The 16,492-nt window shown below is 46.0% G+C and overlaps 1 protein-coding gene and 1 long non-coding RNA gene across 2 annotated transcripts; one reads left to right on the top strand and one right to left on the bottom strand.

Moving 5' to 3' along the window:
* Window positions 1-6,324: 6,324 nt before the first annotated feature.
* Window positions 6,325-9,302, bottom strand: LOC130282994 (protein spinster homolog 1-like). The gene is made up of 2 exons (XM_056532076.1): window positions 9,153-9,302; window positions 6,325-7,915 (listed from the first exon to the last, which is right to left on the bottom strand). Exon 2 carries the CDS (start codon window positions 7,888-7,890, stop codon window positions 6,376-6,378), a length of 1,515 nt encoding a protein of 504 aa, XP_056388051.1. The 5' UTR covers window positions 7,891-7,915; window positions 9,153-9,302; the 3' UTR covers window positions 6,325-6,375.
* On the top strand, window positions 9,243-14,190 carry LOC130283011 (uncharacterized). Its single transcript, XR_008846588.1, has 3 exons — window positions 9,243-9,357; window positions 12,808-12,995; window positions 13,107-14,190. It is a non-coding gene; the product is annotated as an uncharacterized LOC130283011 (long non-coding RNA).
* Window positions 14,191-16,492: the final 2,302 nt, after the last annotated feature.

Consider the following 16,492-nt stretch of genomic DNA (forward strand, 5'->3'; position numbering starts at 1 on the left):
TCAGCCCCCCTGCCCCCCTTCTTTCCACATAAGAGGCCCCCCTATCCAGCCCCCTCCTCACACATAGCAGGACTCTCAGCCCCCCTTCTTTCCACATAAGAGCCCCCCCCCTATCCAGCCCCCTCCTCACACATAGCAGGACTCTCAGCCCCCCTTCTTTCCACATAAGAGCCCCCCCCCTATCCAGCCCCCTCCTCACACATAGCAGGACTCTCAGCCTCCCTTCTCTCCACATAAGAGGCCCCCCTATCCAGCCCCCTCCTCACACATAGCAGGACTCTCAGCCCCCTGCCCCCCTTCTCTACACATAAGAGGCCCCCCTATCCAGCCCCCTCCTCACACATAGCAGGACTCTCAGCCCCCCCTGCCCCCTTCTTTCCACATAAGAGGCCCCCCCTATCCAGCCCCCTCCTCACACATAGCAGGACTCTCAGCCTCCCTCGCACAGTAATATGAGGAGGCTCTCCTCTCACCCAGTGTAGCAGATCTTCCCCTGAGCAGCTCCTGTTCCTGTGTGCCATCAGCAGGAGGAGTCAGAACCAGTGAGGAGGAGGCAGACAGTAGAGGCAGCAGTGAGTGTCCTGTCTGTACAGTATATAGTAGACTCTGTATCCTCCGGACCTCTGGTCACTGTATCACTCTGTTAGCTGCAGGACCTGTGTGTGCAGCTGTAGCTGCGGTGCGCAGGTCCTGAGTTCTGACAGGCTGACACAGTGGCTGATCTGTATGTGTCCTCCAGCCACTGCAGGGGGGTGCAGCGGGGCCGGGCCTCCTTGGGAGCTCGGGCCCCTTACTGGGGTACTGGCTGTACCCCCCTGATGGCAGCCCTGGCTGGAGGCACACTGGTTGGAAAACCTTCAGTTAGGTTCTGTTACCTAACTCAGTATTTTCCAATCAGTGTGCCTCCAGCTGTTGCAAAACTACAACTCCCAACATGTATTGATCGCCAAAGGGCATGCTGGGAAATGTAGTTATGCAACAGCTGGAGGTACGCAACTACAACTCCCAGCATGCTGAGACAGCTGTTTGGGCATGCTGGGATTTACACTTTTGCAACATCTAGAGGGCCACAGTTTAGAGACCACTGCACAGTGATCTCCGAACTGTAGCCCTCCAGCTGTTGCAAAACTACAAATCCCAGAATGCCCACAAAGCAAACAGCTGTCTGGGCATGCTGGGAGTTGTAGTTTTGCAACATCTGGAGGGCTACAGTTTAGAGACCACTATATAGTGGTCTCAAACTGTAGCCCTCCAGATGTTGCTAGGCAACTTGCCGACTTCCGTAGGATCCAGGGAGCCGCATCGCCGTCCTCTTCTGGCGCCGATGGTCGCCTCTGCCACCGCCGATGGGTAAGTGGATCTTCAGCACCGGTCCCCTTCGGTTTCCCCGGTTTGCCCCACCTATTGTGGTTGGGCAGAACGGATAAACCGAAAGTTAACCCCCCCTCGCCCCCGATCTGCTATTGGTCGTCGCTTCTAGACGACCAATAGCAGGGATAGGAGGGGTTGAACCCCTGCCACCTCACTCCTATCCCTTCAGGGGGATCGTTGGTGTCTTGGACAACCCCGATTCCCCTTATTTTCTGGGTCACCGTAGACCCATATGACCCGGAATAGCCGCAAATCGCCAGTGTGAGCTCACTGGAGAATTGCGCCGACATGGGAGGGTCTCAGGACCCCCCTGAGCATTGGCACGGGATGCCTGCTGAATGATTTCAGCAGTCATCCTGGTCCGATCACCGCCCAGCGAGCAGCAATGATCGGAAATGCGCCCTCAGTCCTTAAGTACCGGGATGCGATGGCGTATCCATACGCCCTCCATCAGGGCCGTACTGGGTGTGAAAACCAGCCCTGGAAAAAATTACATACCAGCCCCATAGTGTTGCGTCATTATACCAGCACGTGGTCATTTTCTTGCTCATAAAAGGTAAAATCATGCATTTTAAAGCATATTAGTTTCCCCACATTAGGTGCAGTATAGTTCCCCACATTAGGTGCAGTATAGTTCCCCCCACATTAGGTGCAGTATAGTTCCCCCCCACATTAGGTGCAGTATAATTCCCCACATTAGGCTGGCAGTATAGTTCCCCCACATTAGGTGCAGTATAGTTCCCCACATTAGGTGCAGTATAGTTCCCCACATTAGGTGCAGTATAGTTCCTCACATTAGGTGCAGTATAGTTCCCCCCCCCCACATTAGGTGCAATATAGTTCCCCCCACATTAGGTGCAGTATAGTTCCCCCCACATTAGGTGCAGTATAGTTCCCCCCCCCCCCACATTAGGTGCAGTATAGTTTCCCCACATTAGGCTGGCAGTATAGTTCCCCCACATTAGGTGCAGTATAGTTCCCCCACATTAGATGCAGTATAGCTCTCCACAAGAGAGAGAGCAGCTAGGGTGGCGGGCGCACTGATCGGTGGTACAGTGAACTCCGACGTTGCGCTGCTGCGCTTAGACGTGCGGTCACGTCACCCCCACGGTGACGTGACCTCACGTCTGAGCGCAGCAGTGCGCCACGCCGGAACTCAAAGTGCCTCTCCCAGGCAGCTGACCACCCAGGGCCGTATTTATCGTCGGCGCCAGGCGGCCTATGCGGGCCACCTGTGCAGCCCGCTCAGGGCTGGTGCAAGGATTTTTGCCGCCCTAGGCGAAAGTGAATTTTGCCGCCCCCTTGACCCCGCCCACTGGCTCCGCCCTTTTACTCGCCCCACCTTACTACTGGGCTGACACACTGTAACAAACCCCTTCCTCATTTAATCTCCTTACTACTGGGATGACGCACTGTAACAAACCCACTCCTCATGTGATCTCCTTACTACTGGGGTTACACACTGTAACAAACCTCCTCCTCATATAATCTCCTTACTACTGGGGTTACACACTGTAACAAACATCCTCCTTATGTAATATCCTTACTAATGGGGTGACACACTGTTACAAACCCCCTCCTCATGTAATCTCCTTACTACTGGGGTGACACACTGTAACAAACGTCCTCCTCATGTAATCTCCTTACTACTGGGGTGACACACTGTAACAAATGTCCTCCTCATGTAATCTCCTTACTACTGGGGTGACACACTGTAACAAACCTCCTCCTCATGTAATCTCCTTGCTACTGGGGTGACACACTGTAACAAACCTCCTCATAATGTAATCTCCTTACTACTGGGGTGACACACTGTAACAAACCCACTCCTCATTTAATCTCCTTACTACTGGGGTGACACACAGTAACAAACCTCCTCCTCATGAAATTTCCTTACTACTGGAGTGACACACTGTAACAAACCTCCTCATGTAATCTCCTTAGAACTGGGGTGACACACTGTAACAAACCTCCTCCTAATATAATCTCCTTACTACTGGGGTGATACACTGTAACAAACCTCCGCCTCATGTAATCTCCTTACTACTGGAGTGACACACTGTAACAAACCTCCTCCTCATGTAATCTCCTTACACAAGTATAGCATACAGTATCACACATTATAGCATTAGATAAAGGGACTCAACAACCAGTATCTGTGTATCTATAGGGGGATTAGATACACAGCTCCGCAGACAATATCACACATAGAGCCATTAGATAAGTGTTTCCCAACCAGGGTGCCTCCAGCTGTTGCAATACACAGTTAATACACAGTGATGTCACATTACAGAGATAATACACACAGTGATGTCACAGTACAGGAATAATACACAGTGATGTCACAGTACAGGAATAATACACAGTGATGTCACAGTTCAGGGATAATATACAGAGTGATGTCACAGTACAGGGATAATATACAGAGTGATGTCACAGTACAGGGATAATACACAGTGATGTCACAGTACAGGGATAATACACACAGTGATGTCACAGTACAGAGATAATACACACAGTGATGTCACAGTACAGGGATAATACACAGTGATGTCACAGTACAGGGATAATACACACAGTGAGGTCACAGTACAGGGATAATACACACAGTGATTTCACAGTACAGGGATAATATACACAGTGATGTCACAGTACAGGGATAATACACACAGTGATGTCACAGTACAGGGATAATATACACAGTGAGGTCACAGTACAGGGATAATACACAGTGATGTCACAGTACAGAGATAATACACACAGCGATGTCACAGTACAGGGATAATACACAGTGATGTCACAGTACAGAGATAATACACACAGTGATGTCACAGTACAGGGAGGGATAATATACACAGTGATGTCATAGTACAGGGATAATACACAGAGTGATGACACAGTACAGAGATAATACACAGTGATGTCACAATACAGGGATAATACACAGAGTGATGGCACAGTACAGAGATAATACACAGTGATGTCACAGTACAGGGATAATACCCACAGTGATGTCACAGTACAGGGATAATACACAGTGATGTCACAGTACAGGGATAATACACAGAGTGATGTCACAGTACAGGGATAATACACAGAGTGATGTCACAGTACAGAGTTAATGCACAGTGATGTCACATTACAGGGATAATACACAGAGTGATGACACAGTACAGAGATAATACACAGTGATGTCACAGTACAGGGATAATACCCACAGTGATGTCATAGTACAGGGATAATACACAGTGATGTCACAGTACAGGGATAATACACAGTGATGTCACAGTACAGGGATAATACACACAGTGATGTCACAGTACAGGGATAATACACAGAGTGATGGCACAGTACAGAGATAATACACAGTGATGTCACAGTACAGGGATAATACACAATGATGGCACAGTACAGAGTTAATACACAGTGATGTCACATTACAGGGATAATACACAGAGTGATGGCACAGTACAGAGATAATACACAGTGATGTCACAGTACAGGGATAATACACAGTGATGTCACAGTATAACCATCTCACAGCCGGACCACCATGTGATTTCAGCAGAAAATAAAGCAGGGCCTCATGTTCAAGTTTCGCCTAAGGCCTCACAAAGTCTAGAGCCGCCTCTGGTGGGCCCTACCATGGGACCCGGTGGGACCATAAGTCCCTTGTGGCACTTTTCAGGGGCGGCATTTTGCTGCCCCTTTTTTTTTGTGCCTAGTAGGTTCATGGTAGGATTGGTGCTGCCGTTGCTCACTGTTCTAAAGCAGCTGCGGGGTATAATAGCGCAGCGGGCACTTTAGACTGTGAGTCTGCCTCCGGCCGACCGGGGTCTGACGAGGGACGTCGCACAAGTGACGTACTTCTGCAGACCCGCTCAGGAGGACGTCAGTGACGTCATTCGTCAGGCCGCTGCCGGAGAGGAGAAGCGCTGTGCAGGGCAGGTAAGTGTGTCTCTGTGTGTGTCTGTGTCTGTCTGCGTGTTTGGGGGGGGGCTATGGCTACCTAATGTGAGGAATCTATGCTACCTAATGTGGGGAAACTATGTTACCTAATGTGGGGAATCTGTGCTACCTAATGTGGGGAATCTGTGCTACCTAATGTGGAGAAACTATGCTACCTAATGTGGGGAAACTATGCTACGTAATGTGGGGAAACTATGTTACCTAATGTGGGGAATCTGTGCTACCTAATGTGGGCAAACTATGCTACCTAATGTGGGGAAACTATGTTACCTAATGTGGGGAAACTATGTTACCTAATGTGGGGAATCTGTGCTACCTAATGTGGGGAAACTATGTTACCTAATGTGGGGAATCTGTGCTACCTATTGAGGGGAAACTATGCTACCTAAAGTGGGGAAACTATGCTACCTAATGTGGGCAAACTATGCTACCTAATGTGGGGAAACTATGTTACCTAATGTGGGGAAACTATGTTACCTAATGTGGGGAATCTGTGCTACCTAATGTGGGGAAACTATGTTACCTAATGTGGGGAATCTGTGCTACCTATTGTGGGGAAACTATGCTACCTAATGTGGGGGAAACTATGCTACCTAATGTGGGCAAACTATGCTACCTAATGTGGGGAAACTGCTACCTAATGTAGGGAATCTATGCTACCTAATGGGGGGAAACTATGCTACCTAATGTGAGGAAACTATGCTACCTAATGTTGGGAATCTATGTTACCTAATGTGGGGGGCTTGAATGAGCTGCGGCATATGGGAGGCCTTAATAAATAATTAGAAACTTATACAGCAAGTGACATATGGGGGTCCACCTGAGTAAGTGACACATGGAGGGGGGGTGCTGAACAATTGATGTTTTTTTGGGGGGGGGCACAGGAACATTCTTTGCACAAGGGCCCTCTGCTGTCTGTGTCCGCCCCTGGGTAGAGAATAAGGGGTAAAGTGGAACATAGAACAAATGCAGTTATTTCTTTTCTTAATTTTTTTTAATGAAGTAAACGAGATAAAGGTAAGCAATGACTTTTCCTCAGTCTGGAGCGCGGTCCTCATCGGCAGGAAGCAGTGAGGAGGAGGAGGATGACGGAGGTTCTGATTCCATCTCTGCTTCTTTTTCGTCTCTCTCTATAAATAGGGCCGTGGCCATGAAGAAGGCCCCTCCGATGACTGCCATTATGGTGCAGGTCATGAGGGCATACTCCAGGCTGCGGTATTTCAGAAGAGGGGATTTGGCATATCCTCGTTCGTAGGTGTCAGATATCAGGCCGATGAGGTACGGGCTGCCGGCGTCACCTAGGAGGTGATAGATTGTCATCTGCACGGCCAGGGCTGAAGATCTCCTCCACGGAGTTACTACTTTTAGTATAATGTCAGATATGAGGGTGAAATTTACTGACAGAAGCGTCTCTCCGATGAAGATGAAGATGTTGGTGGCAACGAGGCTGATGTTGCCAAAAGTCAATGCCAACAGAAGAAAAGGGGCGGAGAGCATCATCGCGCATCCACACACAAGCGGGTCCGCCCGTGGGTTGGATTTGCGATATCTTTTACTTATCTCCGTCCCTGCTACAACTCCCAGAATGCCGGAAACGACTGTAACCACACCAAATATTAGGATGTCGTGATAGTCACACGGTTCATCACGGCAAGGGTCCTTCTCTTGTAGGAGTGTTCGTGCGTGGGTCAGGTATGACGGACCCCATACACCTATGGCTCCCACTATGAAGGATACAGCCGTCGATCCCATGGTGGTGAACATGAAGCTTCGATTTTTAAATAGTTTTTTCAGATCTGTCGCCCATTTGGCAAACTTCTGGGATTTGTTGTTCTTCTTCCCGTTTGAAGTCGTTCTTGGAAGCTCCTTTGTGACCAAAATCATCAAAGCCACAGCTATGAGGCCCAGGCCAGGGGTGACCCGAAATGCCCAGTGCCAATCGCCCCTTGCTGCATCAGTCACTTTGGGCCCGATGATGTATCCTAGTCCGCAGCCTACAGGTATGACGGAGTAAAACACGTTCAGCATGCGGGTCCGCTGGTCACTTGTAAAAAGGTCTGCAATGATTGAGGGGGCGATGGTGCAGAAAGTCGCCTCTCCGGCTCCAACCAGTCCACTCGTCAGCAGGAAGAGCAGGAAGTACCCGTCAGGGATGAATGACAGGGTAAGTGTCATGCTCAGCCAAACGATGACTCCTGCGCAAACAGTATATTTCTTATTACAGTGGTCGCCCAAATATCCGGCAATTGGTGCGACCAGCACGTAGCTTCCAATGAACAATGTATTCAATAAGCCAGACAGACTAGCATTGGTGTCATATGCTTTCTGTATATAAGGCAGCACCCCCGCCACGCTGGAGCGATTTGCATAGATGAGCAAATTAACAAAGGCGAGGATCACTACGGTGATGATGGAACGTGCGGTGGACATCACGCTTAGAGATGGCAGGTTCTGCCTCTCAGGGATATCGCCCTTTTCTACATCCATATCACTATGGTCCTCCATTGCTTCTTCCTCCTCCTTCAGCAATGGGTCTTGTGGAGAGGCCATGGTCACAGGTCAGAGCCTGAAAACACTAGAGAGAGAGAGAGATAAGTGAACACATTAGACAACATGTCATCATTCCTGTCATTATACAATAGATCCTTCATACAGAGCAGAAATGTCCAGCACAGAACCACAAGATAACACTAAGACCATCGCAGCCTCAGAAGAAGACGCTTCTCTATAAGTGTTTTATATGGAAACGTCTTCCCTGAGGTTACCAATGTCTGATAACCCTGAACCTGTCCGGTCCTAGTAATATCTGATAACCCTGAACCTGTTCGGTCCTAGTAATATCTGATAACCCTGAACCAGTCCAGTCCTAGTAATATCTGATAACCCTGAACCTGTCCTGTCCTAGTAATATCTGATAACCCTGAACCTGTCCGGTCCTAGTAATATCTGATAACCCTGAACCTGTCCGGTCCTAGTAATATCTGATAACCCTGAACCTGTCCGGTCCTAGTAATATCTGATAACCCTGAACCTGTCCGGTCCTAGTAATATCTGATAACCCTGATTCTGTCCGGTCCTAGTAATATCTGATAACCCTGAACCTGTCCGGTCCTAGTAATATCTGATAACCCTGAACCTGTCCGGTCCTAGTAATATCTGATAACCCTGAACCTGTCCGGTCCTAGTAATATCTGACAACCCTGAATCTGTCCTAGTAATGGCGGATTATAAGGGCTTGGCTGTATGGTCACTGGGCCATGTGAACTTCATACTGTAGATACAATTGGGCTATCCTGCTATATACATTTACTAATAATGAACCTACCCCACCTCATTGGGATCTATCCATCCCCTATATGACTTTCTGCCACTAGTTGATTTGAAAATGTTCCCTTTCGGAGTACCCAGAGTATTTCTATTGTTAGTACACACAGAATTCTATTATATAATATTATATTTCTGCCCTAATCTTTCTGTCATTCTTTTACTACTCCACCAAATCTTTCTCATAGACTTATATCTTTTAGAACTTCATGAATTAGGACTCTTTTTCTTGGGGGCTTTTTTGGGCATAATTGCATTTTAGCACTTTTGCAAGAAAAAGCTCTGGTCATGTTACTATCTGTGCGTTTTATTATGTTTAATGCCTAAGCCAAGTATTGTCACAATGCTATGAGAAATATAACTTTTGTTATTTCTTTTGGAAATTAATTTCTTGTTTTTTTTTTTGCTAAAAAAAAAAGCAACAACAATAAAAAAACTGTCAAACAAAATGCCCTGTGTATGTATGAATAGAAGAGGCTGAGACTTACCTTGTGGTTCTCTCTTCAGACAAGGAACGGTCAAAATCTTGAATTCTCTATCGTAAATAGAAACTCTCTAACAAACACTTTGCACCACAGGTTGTGAATGCAAAACACACTGAAGAGACTGCAGCCGGCGCGCACCTCCTTGTACAGCTTACGGTGACATCATCACAAGCATGTGTGACATCACAGGGTTCTAAACCATCTTCAGGTATGTGTATATCTGTATAGTAAATGTGAGTAGCCGTATTAGTCCAGTGATGCAGATTGTAATACCTTTTTTATTGGACTAACAGAATTTTGTAGAGACAAACTTTTGGGATTCCTCCCTGATAATTTATCAAGTCCTTTGATTATTAGTCCTTGTCTATTGGACTTGATAAAGGGAGGAATCCTGAAAGCTTGTCTCTACAAAATTCTGTTAGTCCAATAAAAAGGGTATTACAAGAGACTGCAACATATTTTTGATTTGTGTGTGTGTGTATATATATATATATATATATATATATATATATATATATATATAGTTCCAAGCGTGAGTAGGTGCCTCCCGCTAGGGTCCGTGTCCAGGATTCTGCATACGTAGTTCCAAGGAAAATGCTGTGGCACTCAAGGTATGGTGAAAAAATGAAAACTATTTATTCATCCCAAATGTGCAAAGAGCAACGTTTCAATGGTCTCACACCATCATTATCAAGCCACTTGCCAAGCCACAAGCCACTTGATAATGATGGTGTGAGACCATTGAAACATCGCTCTTTGCACATTTGGGATGAATAAATAGTTTTCATTTTTTCACCATACCTTGAGTGCCACAGCATTTTCCTTGGAACTACGTATGCAGGATCCTGGACCCAGAACCTAGCTGGAGGCACCTACTCACGCTTTAGGAGTGCTGCTTTCTTCTTTGATATATATATATATATATATATATATATATATATATATATATATATTAATATACACCTAGAAATACATCAAGTACATAAAAACATCTTTTAGAAAAATATTTCTCCAGGCCTGCCGAGTATATCCCTGTACTTCACAGTGTCTTCTTAGTTTATATATTTTAATCTTTTGAAATTTTAACCCCACTAAGACCAAGGGCATCCTGGGACTTAAAGGGGTATTCCAGGCCAAAACTTTTTTTTATATATCAACTGGCTCCAGAAAGTTAAACAGATTTGGAAATTACTTCTATTAAAAATTCTTAATCCTTTCAGTACTTATGACCTTCTGAAGTTAAGGTTGTTTTTTTCGGTCTAAGTCCTCTCTGATAACACCTGTCTCGGGCAACGCCCAATTTAGAAGCAAATCCCCATAGCAAACCTCTTCTAAACTGGGCGTTTCCCGAGACAGGTGTCATCAGAGAGCACTTAGACAGAAAATAACAACCTTAACTTCAGAAGCTCATAAGTACTGAAAGGGTTAAGAATTTTTAATAGAAGTAATTTACAAATCTGTTTAACTTTCTGGAGCCAGTTGATATATATGTAAAAGTTTTTGCCTGGAATACCCCTTTAAGATTGAACCGATTATTATTGATATATGTCATGAATGCATCTACGGTCAGATGGTCAGACGACCAAATGATGACCACATCGTCTACATACCTCCCATACAATGCGAGGCATGTGGAAAATGAATTGGTGTCAGAAAAAATAAACTGCTCCTCCCACCAAAAAACAAAAAGCTTAGCCCGAGCTGGTGATGACTTTGCTCCCATTGAAGCACCCGTGCGCTGCATATAAAAATTGTTACCAAACATAAAATAATTGTGTTTTAACACAAAATCTACCACCTCAATAATGTAATGTCTCAAATCCACAGAATATTTAGAAAATCTCATCAGTATATCCGAGATAGCTGATAATGCCAGGTTTTTCGGAATACAGGAATAGAGCGATTCAATGTCGCAAGTAAGCCATGACAGAGAATCGCTCCATGTGAAGTTAGTTCTTCTGACCAGGAGTTTACTGAAAATTCAGATTGTTCAGATACCACGGACACTAGCGGGGACTCAGAACCGCAATATGTGAACACTCACAAGAATCGCAATGCGAGAAGACAGTCAAAAAACGAGGAAGGCGCGGTGGCAGAAAACATAGGAAGAAGAGCTTCGGAGCGTAACAAGGACAAACGGAAAAAGTAATAAAAGAGGATTTTCAAGTCATTAACATTTCTGCACAAATCATTACAGATGAAGAAACCTCGGTCCTGTGGAAAGGACTGGGTTTCTCTCCTACACATCATTTTGATGTTTATCGGACAATTTTGGATATAAATAAATTTGTGAGAACTTTAACAGTTAAGAAACATTTTTTTGTGGAAAATGCTGATGAACCATCGGACCCACCTCAACTTTCTATAAACCCTGATTTACCACTAATGCATACGTTAGCAGAACAAATTGCTTTTAGAGATCTCTGTCTCCTTTGAAAATAGTGGGATATCAATTTGTGATGAAGTGAATACTGCACATACCTTCTCCACTAAAAACCTAAATTTTTACCCCATACAGACCAGACCAGCAATTTTTGATTGGTTCCAGGACCTTATCATGAAAGATTTGGTTAATCTACAATCAAAAGTAATGTCCAATACAACTCGTCCTAATTTGAATAAAAAGGAGGCTGCTGCCATAAAGAAATTAAAGAAAAACTAAAATTTAACGATCCGCCGATAAAGGCGGCTCGGTAGTATGTATGGACACGGGACTGTATATCAATTTAAATGAAAATCTGCTATCTGATGATAAAACTTACCTTAAACTTTGTGGGGATCCCACTGAACCTTTTAAAAAAGAACTGTTGACTCTGTTGGAAGAGGGGAAAGCCAGATCTATTTTGACCCAAAAAGAAGTGGATTATATTTTCGTGCCTGCTCCAATTATTCCTATCTTCCACTCGCTACCCAAGCTGCATAAGGACCGATTCCCGCCGCCGATGCGTCCGATCGTGACGGGGATCGGATCCCATAACGAGCACCTATGCGAGTGGTTGGACTCAGTACTGCAACCTCTGGTTCTGCAATGCCCAAGTTATATCAAGGACACTAAGCACTTGCTAAAAATCATGGATGAATTCACATGGAGCGATTCTCTGTCATGGCTTACTTGCGACATTGAATCGCTCTATTCCAGTATTCCGAAAAACTTGGCATTATCAGCTATCTCGGATATACTGATGAGATTTTCTAAATATTCTGTGGATTTGAGACATTACATTATTGAGGTGGTAGGTTTTGTGTTAAAACACAATTATTTTATGTTTGGTAACAATTTTTATTTGCAGCGCACGGGTGCTTCAATGGGAGCAAAGTCATCACCAGCTCGGGCTAAGCTTTTTGTTTTTTGGTGGGAGGAGCAGTTTATTTTTTCTGACACCAATCCATTTTCCACATGCCTCGCATGGTATGGGAGGTATGTAGACGATGTGTTCATCATTTGGTCGTCCGACCATCTGACCGTTGATGCATTCATGACATATATCAATAATAATCGGTTCAATCTTACGTTTACCCACACATGGTGTAAAAGGGAAACCCCCTTTTTGGATGTCATATTACGTGGCAACCCTGATACAAATAAAATTGAGGTTGATCCTTGCAGAAAAAAGATATCAGGCAATACCATCCTAAGGGCGAATTCATGCCATTCCAGACAAACAGTAAGAGCCATACCAGTAGGTGAACTTATACGAATTAAGCGGAACAGTTCTTCCGCCGAGATGTACCGCAGGGAAGCTGATGCAGCATGCACACGCCTGGCGGCTCGAGGTGACCCTGGATGGCTCTTGAAAAAAGCTCGGTCGAGAGTGGATCCTATGGATCGAAAATCCCTTTTAACAAGTAAGCAACCATCTGAATCACAAGATTGTCCTACATTTGTCACCACGTACAGTCCAGAATTTAATGACATCAAACGCATTGTAATTAAACACTTACCTTTGCTATCAACAGATCCCACGGTAGGGGAGATTATAAAGTCAGGTGTGAGATTTGCAGCGAGGCGGGCACCTACTCTATCCAATCTCCTTGTTCCCAGTATGGTGGACACGGCTAGTGTTACCACCCAGTGGATTAGCACCAAGGGCTTCCACAAGTGCGGTAAATCGCGGTGTGTGGTATGTCCCTTTGCCGAAAAATGCCAGAAAATAGAAGGTACGGTGGATGGCAAATGCCATGTCATTCACAACTTTATAAACTGTGATAGCACTTTTGTTGTATATAAAATCATGTGCACACAATGTCACTTAACATATGTGGGTTCCACCAAAAGGTCCCTTAAAAAACGCATGCAAGAGCACATTAGACATGCTGCTGGCCCTTTAAGCTCGAACATTTCTAACATATCTAAACATTTTCTAATATGTCATAATTCAGACACCACTTCCCTCAGGTTCTCAGGCATTGAGAAGGTGAAGCTAAATAAAAGGGGAGGTGACCATATTCGATCCCTCCACAATAGGGAAATCATGTGGATTTATCTTTTGAATTGCATTCAACCCCATGGTCTAAATAGCAAAACAGATTTAATATTACATTACTGATATGTCTCCGAATAATTTATCTGTGTTTGGTCCCATGTTTTTGTTTTAATCACGCGCACATGTGATGTGGACCTGTCCCTTCCCTTCCTGTGGGAATGGGGAAAATGCCCTGCAGTATATAAGGGTGCCTCATTTGAGGATCTACAGGCTATGAGTAAGGATTGATAGATCAGAAACGCGTCAGCCATGCTTGGGACCCCCCTCTGTTTGTGCAATATTTCATATTTTTGATATGTTCACGGTTTGTCTGCCACCATGAAGGCTTTTAAGGAAGAACCCTGAATAAAGACGGACGTTTTACTTCTACTTGCTGGCTTTTTTAGTATTTTATTTTAGTTTTATCCACTGTGCCAGGGATGAAAATTATTCCAAAAGAAACTAACTCAACTGTCTATGCTCCCCCGTTGCTCCAATATTGGTGTCCCGTTCTCTGTTCGCCGCCTTCTGCTTTTCCTGCAGGTCAGTGAATCACGGTGCGCTCAGTGTCATCATTGTTTCAGCACCAGTTTTACAAATAAGTGTGCCTCCAGCTGTTGCAAAACTATAACTTCCAGCATGCCTTGACAGCTAGAGACTGTCCGGGAATGCTGGGAGTTGTAGTTTTGGACCACCTGGAGAGACACTGTTTTGAAAACACTGCCTTAGTCAGTATTTTCCAACATGGGGACTTCCAGCTGTTGCAAAACTACAACTCCCAGCATTCCCCTGACAGTCTTTAGCTGTCCAGGCATGCTGGGAGTTATAGTTCTGCAACAGCTGGAGACACTCAGGTGTGGTAGGTAGGTCCTTAGTCCATTGTTTTCCAACCTGGGTGCCTTCAGCTGTTGAAAAACTCTAACTCCCAGCTTAAGACTGTCCGGGCATGCTGGGAGTTGTAGTTTTGCAACAGCTGGAGGCCCCCAGGTTGGGAAACACTAACTACGGCAGTGTTTTCGAAACATTGTCTCTCCATCTGTTGCAAAACTACAACTCCCAGCATGCTCGGACAGTCTTAAGCTGGAAGTTAGAGTTTTGCAGCAGAAGGTGGCATTTTGGTGGGTAGTTGGGCCCTTAGTCCAGTGTTTCCCAACCTGAGTGCCTCCAGCTGTTGCAAAACTACAACTCCCAGCATGCCCAAACAGCCAAAGCCTGTTTGGAAAACACTGGACTAAGGGCCTACCTACCAAATGTAACGTGGCCACCCACCTACCAACCAAACATATTACCTACCTAGCAAATGCTTTTCCTGCCTACCTAACAAATGTATACCGTATATACTCCAGTATAAGCCGAGTTTTTCAGCACGATTTTTCGTGCTGAAAACACCCCCCTCGGCTTATACTCGAGTGAACTCTCCGCCCTCAGTGGTCTTCAACCTGCGGACCGACAGAGGTTTCAAGACTACAACTCCCAGCAAGCCCGGGCAGCCATCGGCTGTCCGGGCTTGCTGGGAGTTGTAGTTTTGAAACCTCTGGAGGTCCGCAGGTTGAAAACCACTGCGGCCTTCAACATCATCCAGCCCCTCTCACCTCCTTTAGTTCTGTACTCATCTCCGCTCGGCGCTGGTCTGGTGCTGCAGGACTGTCCGGTGGGGAGGTCGTCCGGTGGGATAGTGGTTCCGGGCTGCCATCTTCATCGGGGGGGCCTCTTCTCCGCTCTTTGGGCCCGGAATAGTCACGTTGCCTTGACGACGACGTAGAGGTACGTTGATTACCAACGTCCCTCTGCGTCATCGTCAAGGCAACGCCTCTATTCCGGGCCCGAAGCCTGAAGATGGCAGCCCGGAACCACTATCCCACCGGACGACCTCCCCACCGGACAGTCCTGCAGCACCGGACCAGCGCCGAGCGGAGGTGAGTACAGAACTAAAGGGGGTGAGAGGGGGCTGGATGATGTCGAAGGCCGCAGTGGTCTTCAACCTGAGGACCTCCAGAGGTTTCAAAACCAGCAAGCCCGGACAGCCGATGGCTGCCCGGGCTTGCTGGGAGTTGTAGTTTCGAAACATCTGGAGGTCCGCAGGTTGAAGACCACTGTATCAGACATTGACAAGCGGTGATGATGATGACATGTGGTGATGATGACAAGGGGATGATGAAGGGGGGGTGGGATTATGACAAGGGGATGATGAAGGGGGGTGTGTGGGATGATGACAGGGGGATGATGAAGGGGGGGTGTGGGATGATGACAAGAGGATGATGACAAGAGGATGATGACAAGGGGATGATGAAGGGGGGTGGGGATGATGACAAGGGGATGATGACAAGGGGATGATGAAGGGGGGTGGGGATGATGACAAGGGGATGATGAAGGGGGGTGTGGGATGATGACAAGGGGATGATGACAGGCGGTGATGATGAAGGGGGGATGATGACAGGGTGATGATGAAGGGGGGATGATGACAGGGTGATGATGATGAGGGTGTTAATGACGGGGGTCTGGATGATGACAGGGGGGGATGATGTATTTCCCACCCTAGGCTTATACTCGAGTCAATAACTTTTCCTGCGATTTTGGGGTGAAATTAGGGGCCTTGGCTCATATTCGGGTCGGCTTATACTTGAGTATATACGGTAACCTACCTACCTAGCGGCAAACCTTTACTTGCCTTCCTACAAACTGAACTTACTACCTGCCTAAATAACTTGCAAACTTACTACTTGCCTACCTACTTAGAGAATGTTCTACTTACCTAATTTACCACTTGCAAACGTACTACCTGTTTGCCTAGCAAACATATTACCTGGGTGGGGGGGGGGCCCACATTTCTGGTGTGTGGAGATTTAAAGGGGTACTCCACTGGAAACATTTTTGTTTAAA

The sequence above is a fragment of the Hyla sarda genome, chromosome 7 (genome assembly GCF_029499605.1).
Source record: "Hyla sarda isolate aHylSar1 chromosome 7, aHylSar1.hap1, whole genome shotgun sequence".
NCBI lineage: Eukaryota > Metazoa > Chordata > Amphibia > Anura > Hylidae > Hyla > Hyla sarda.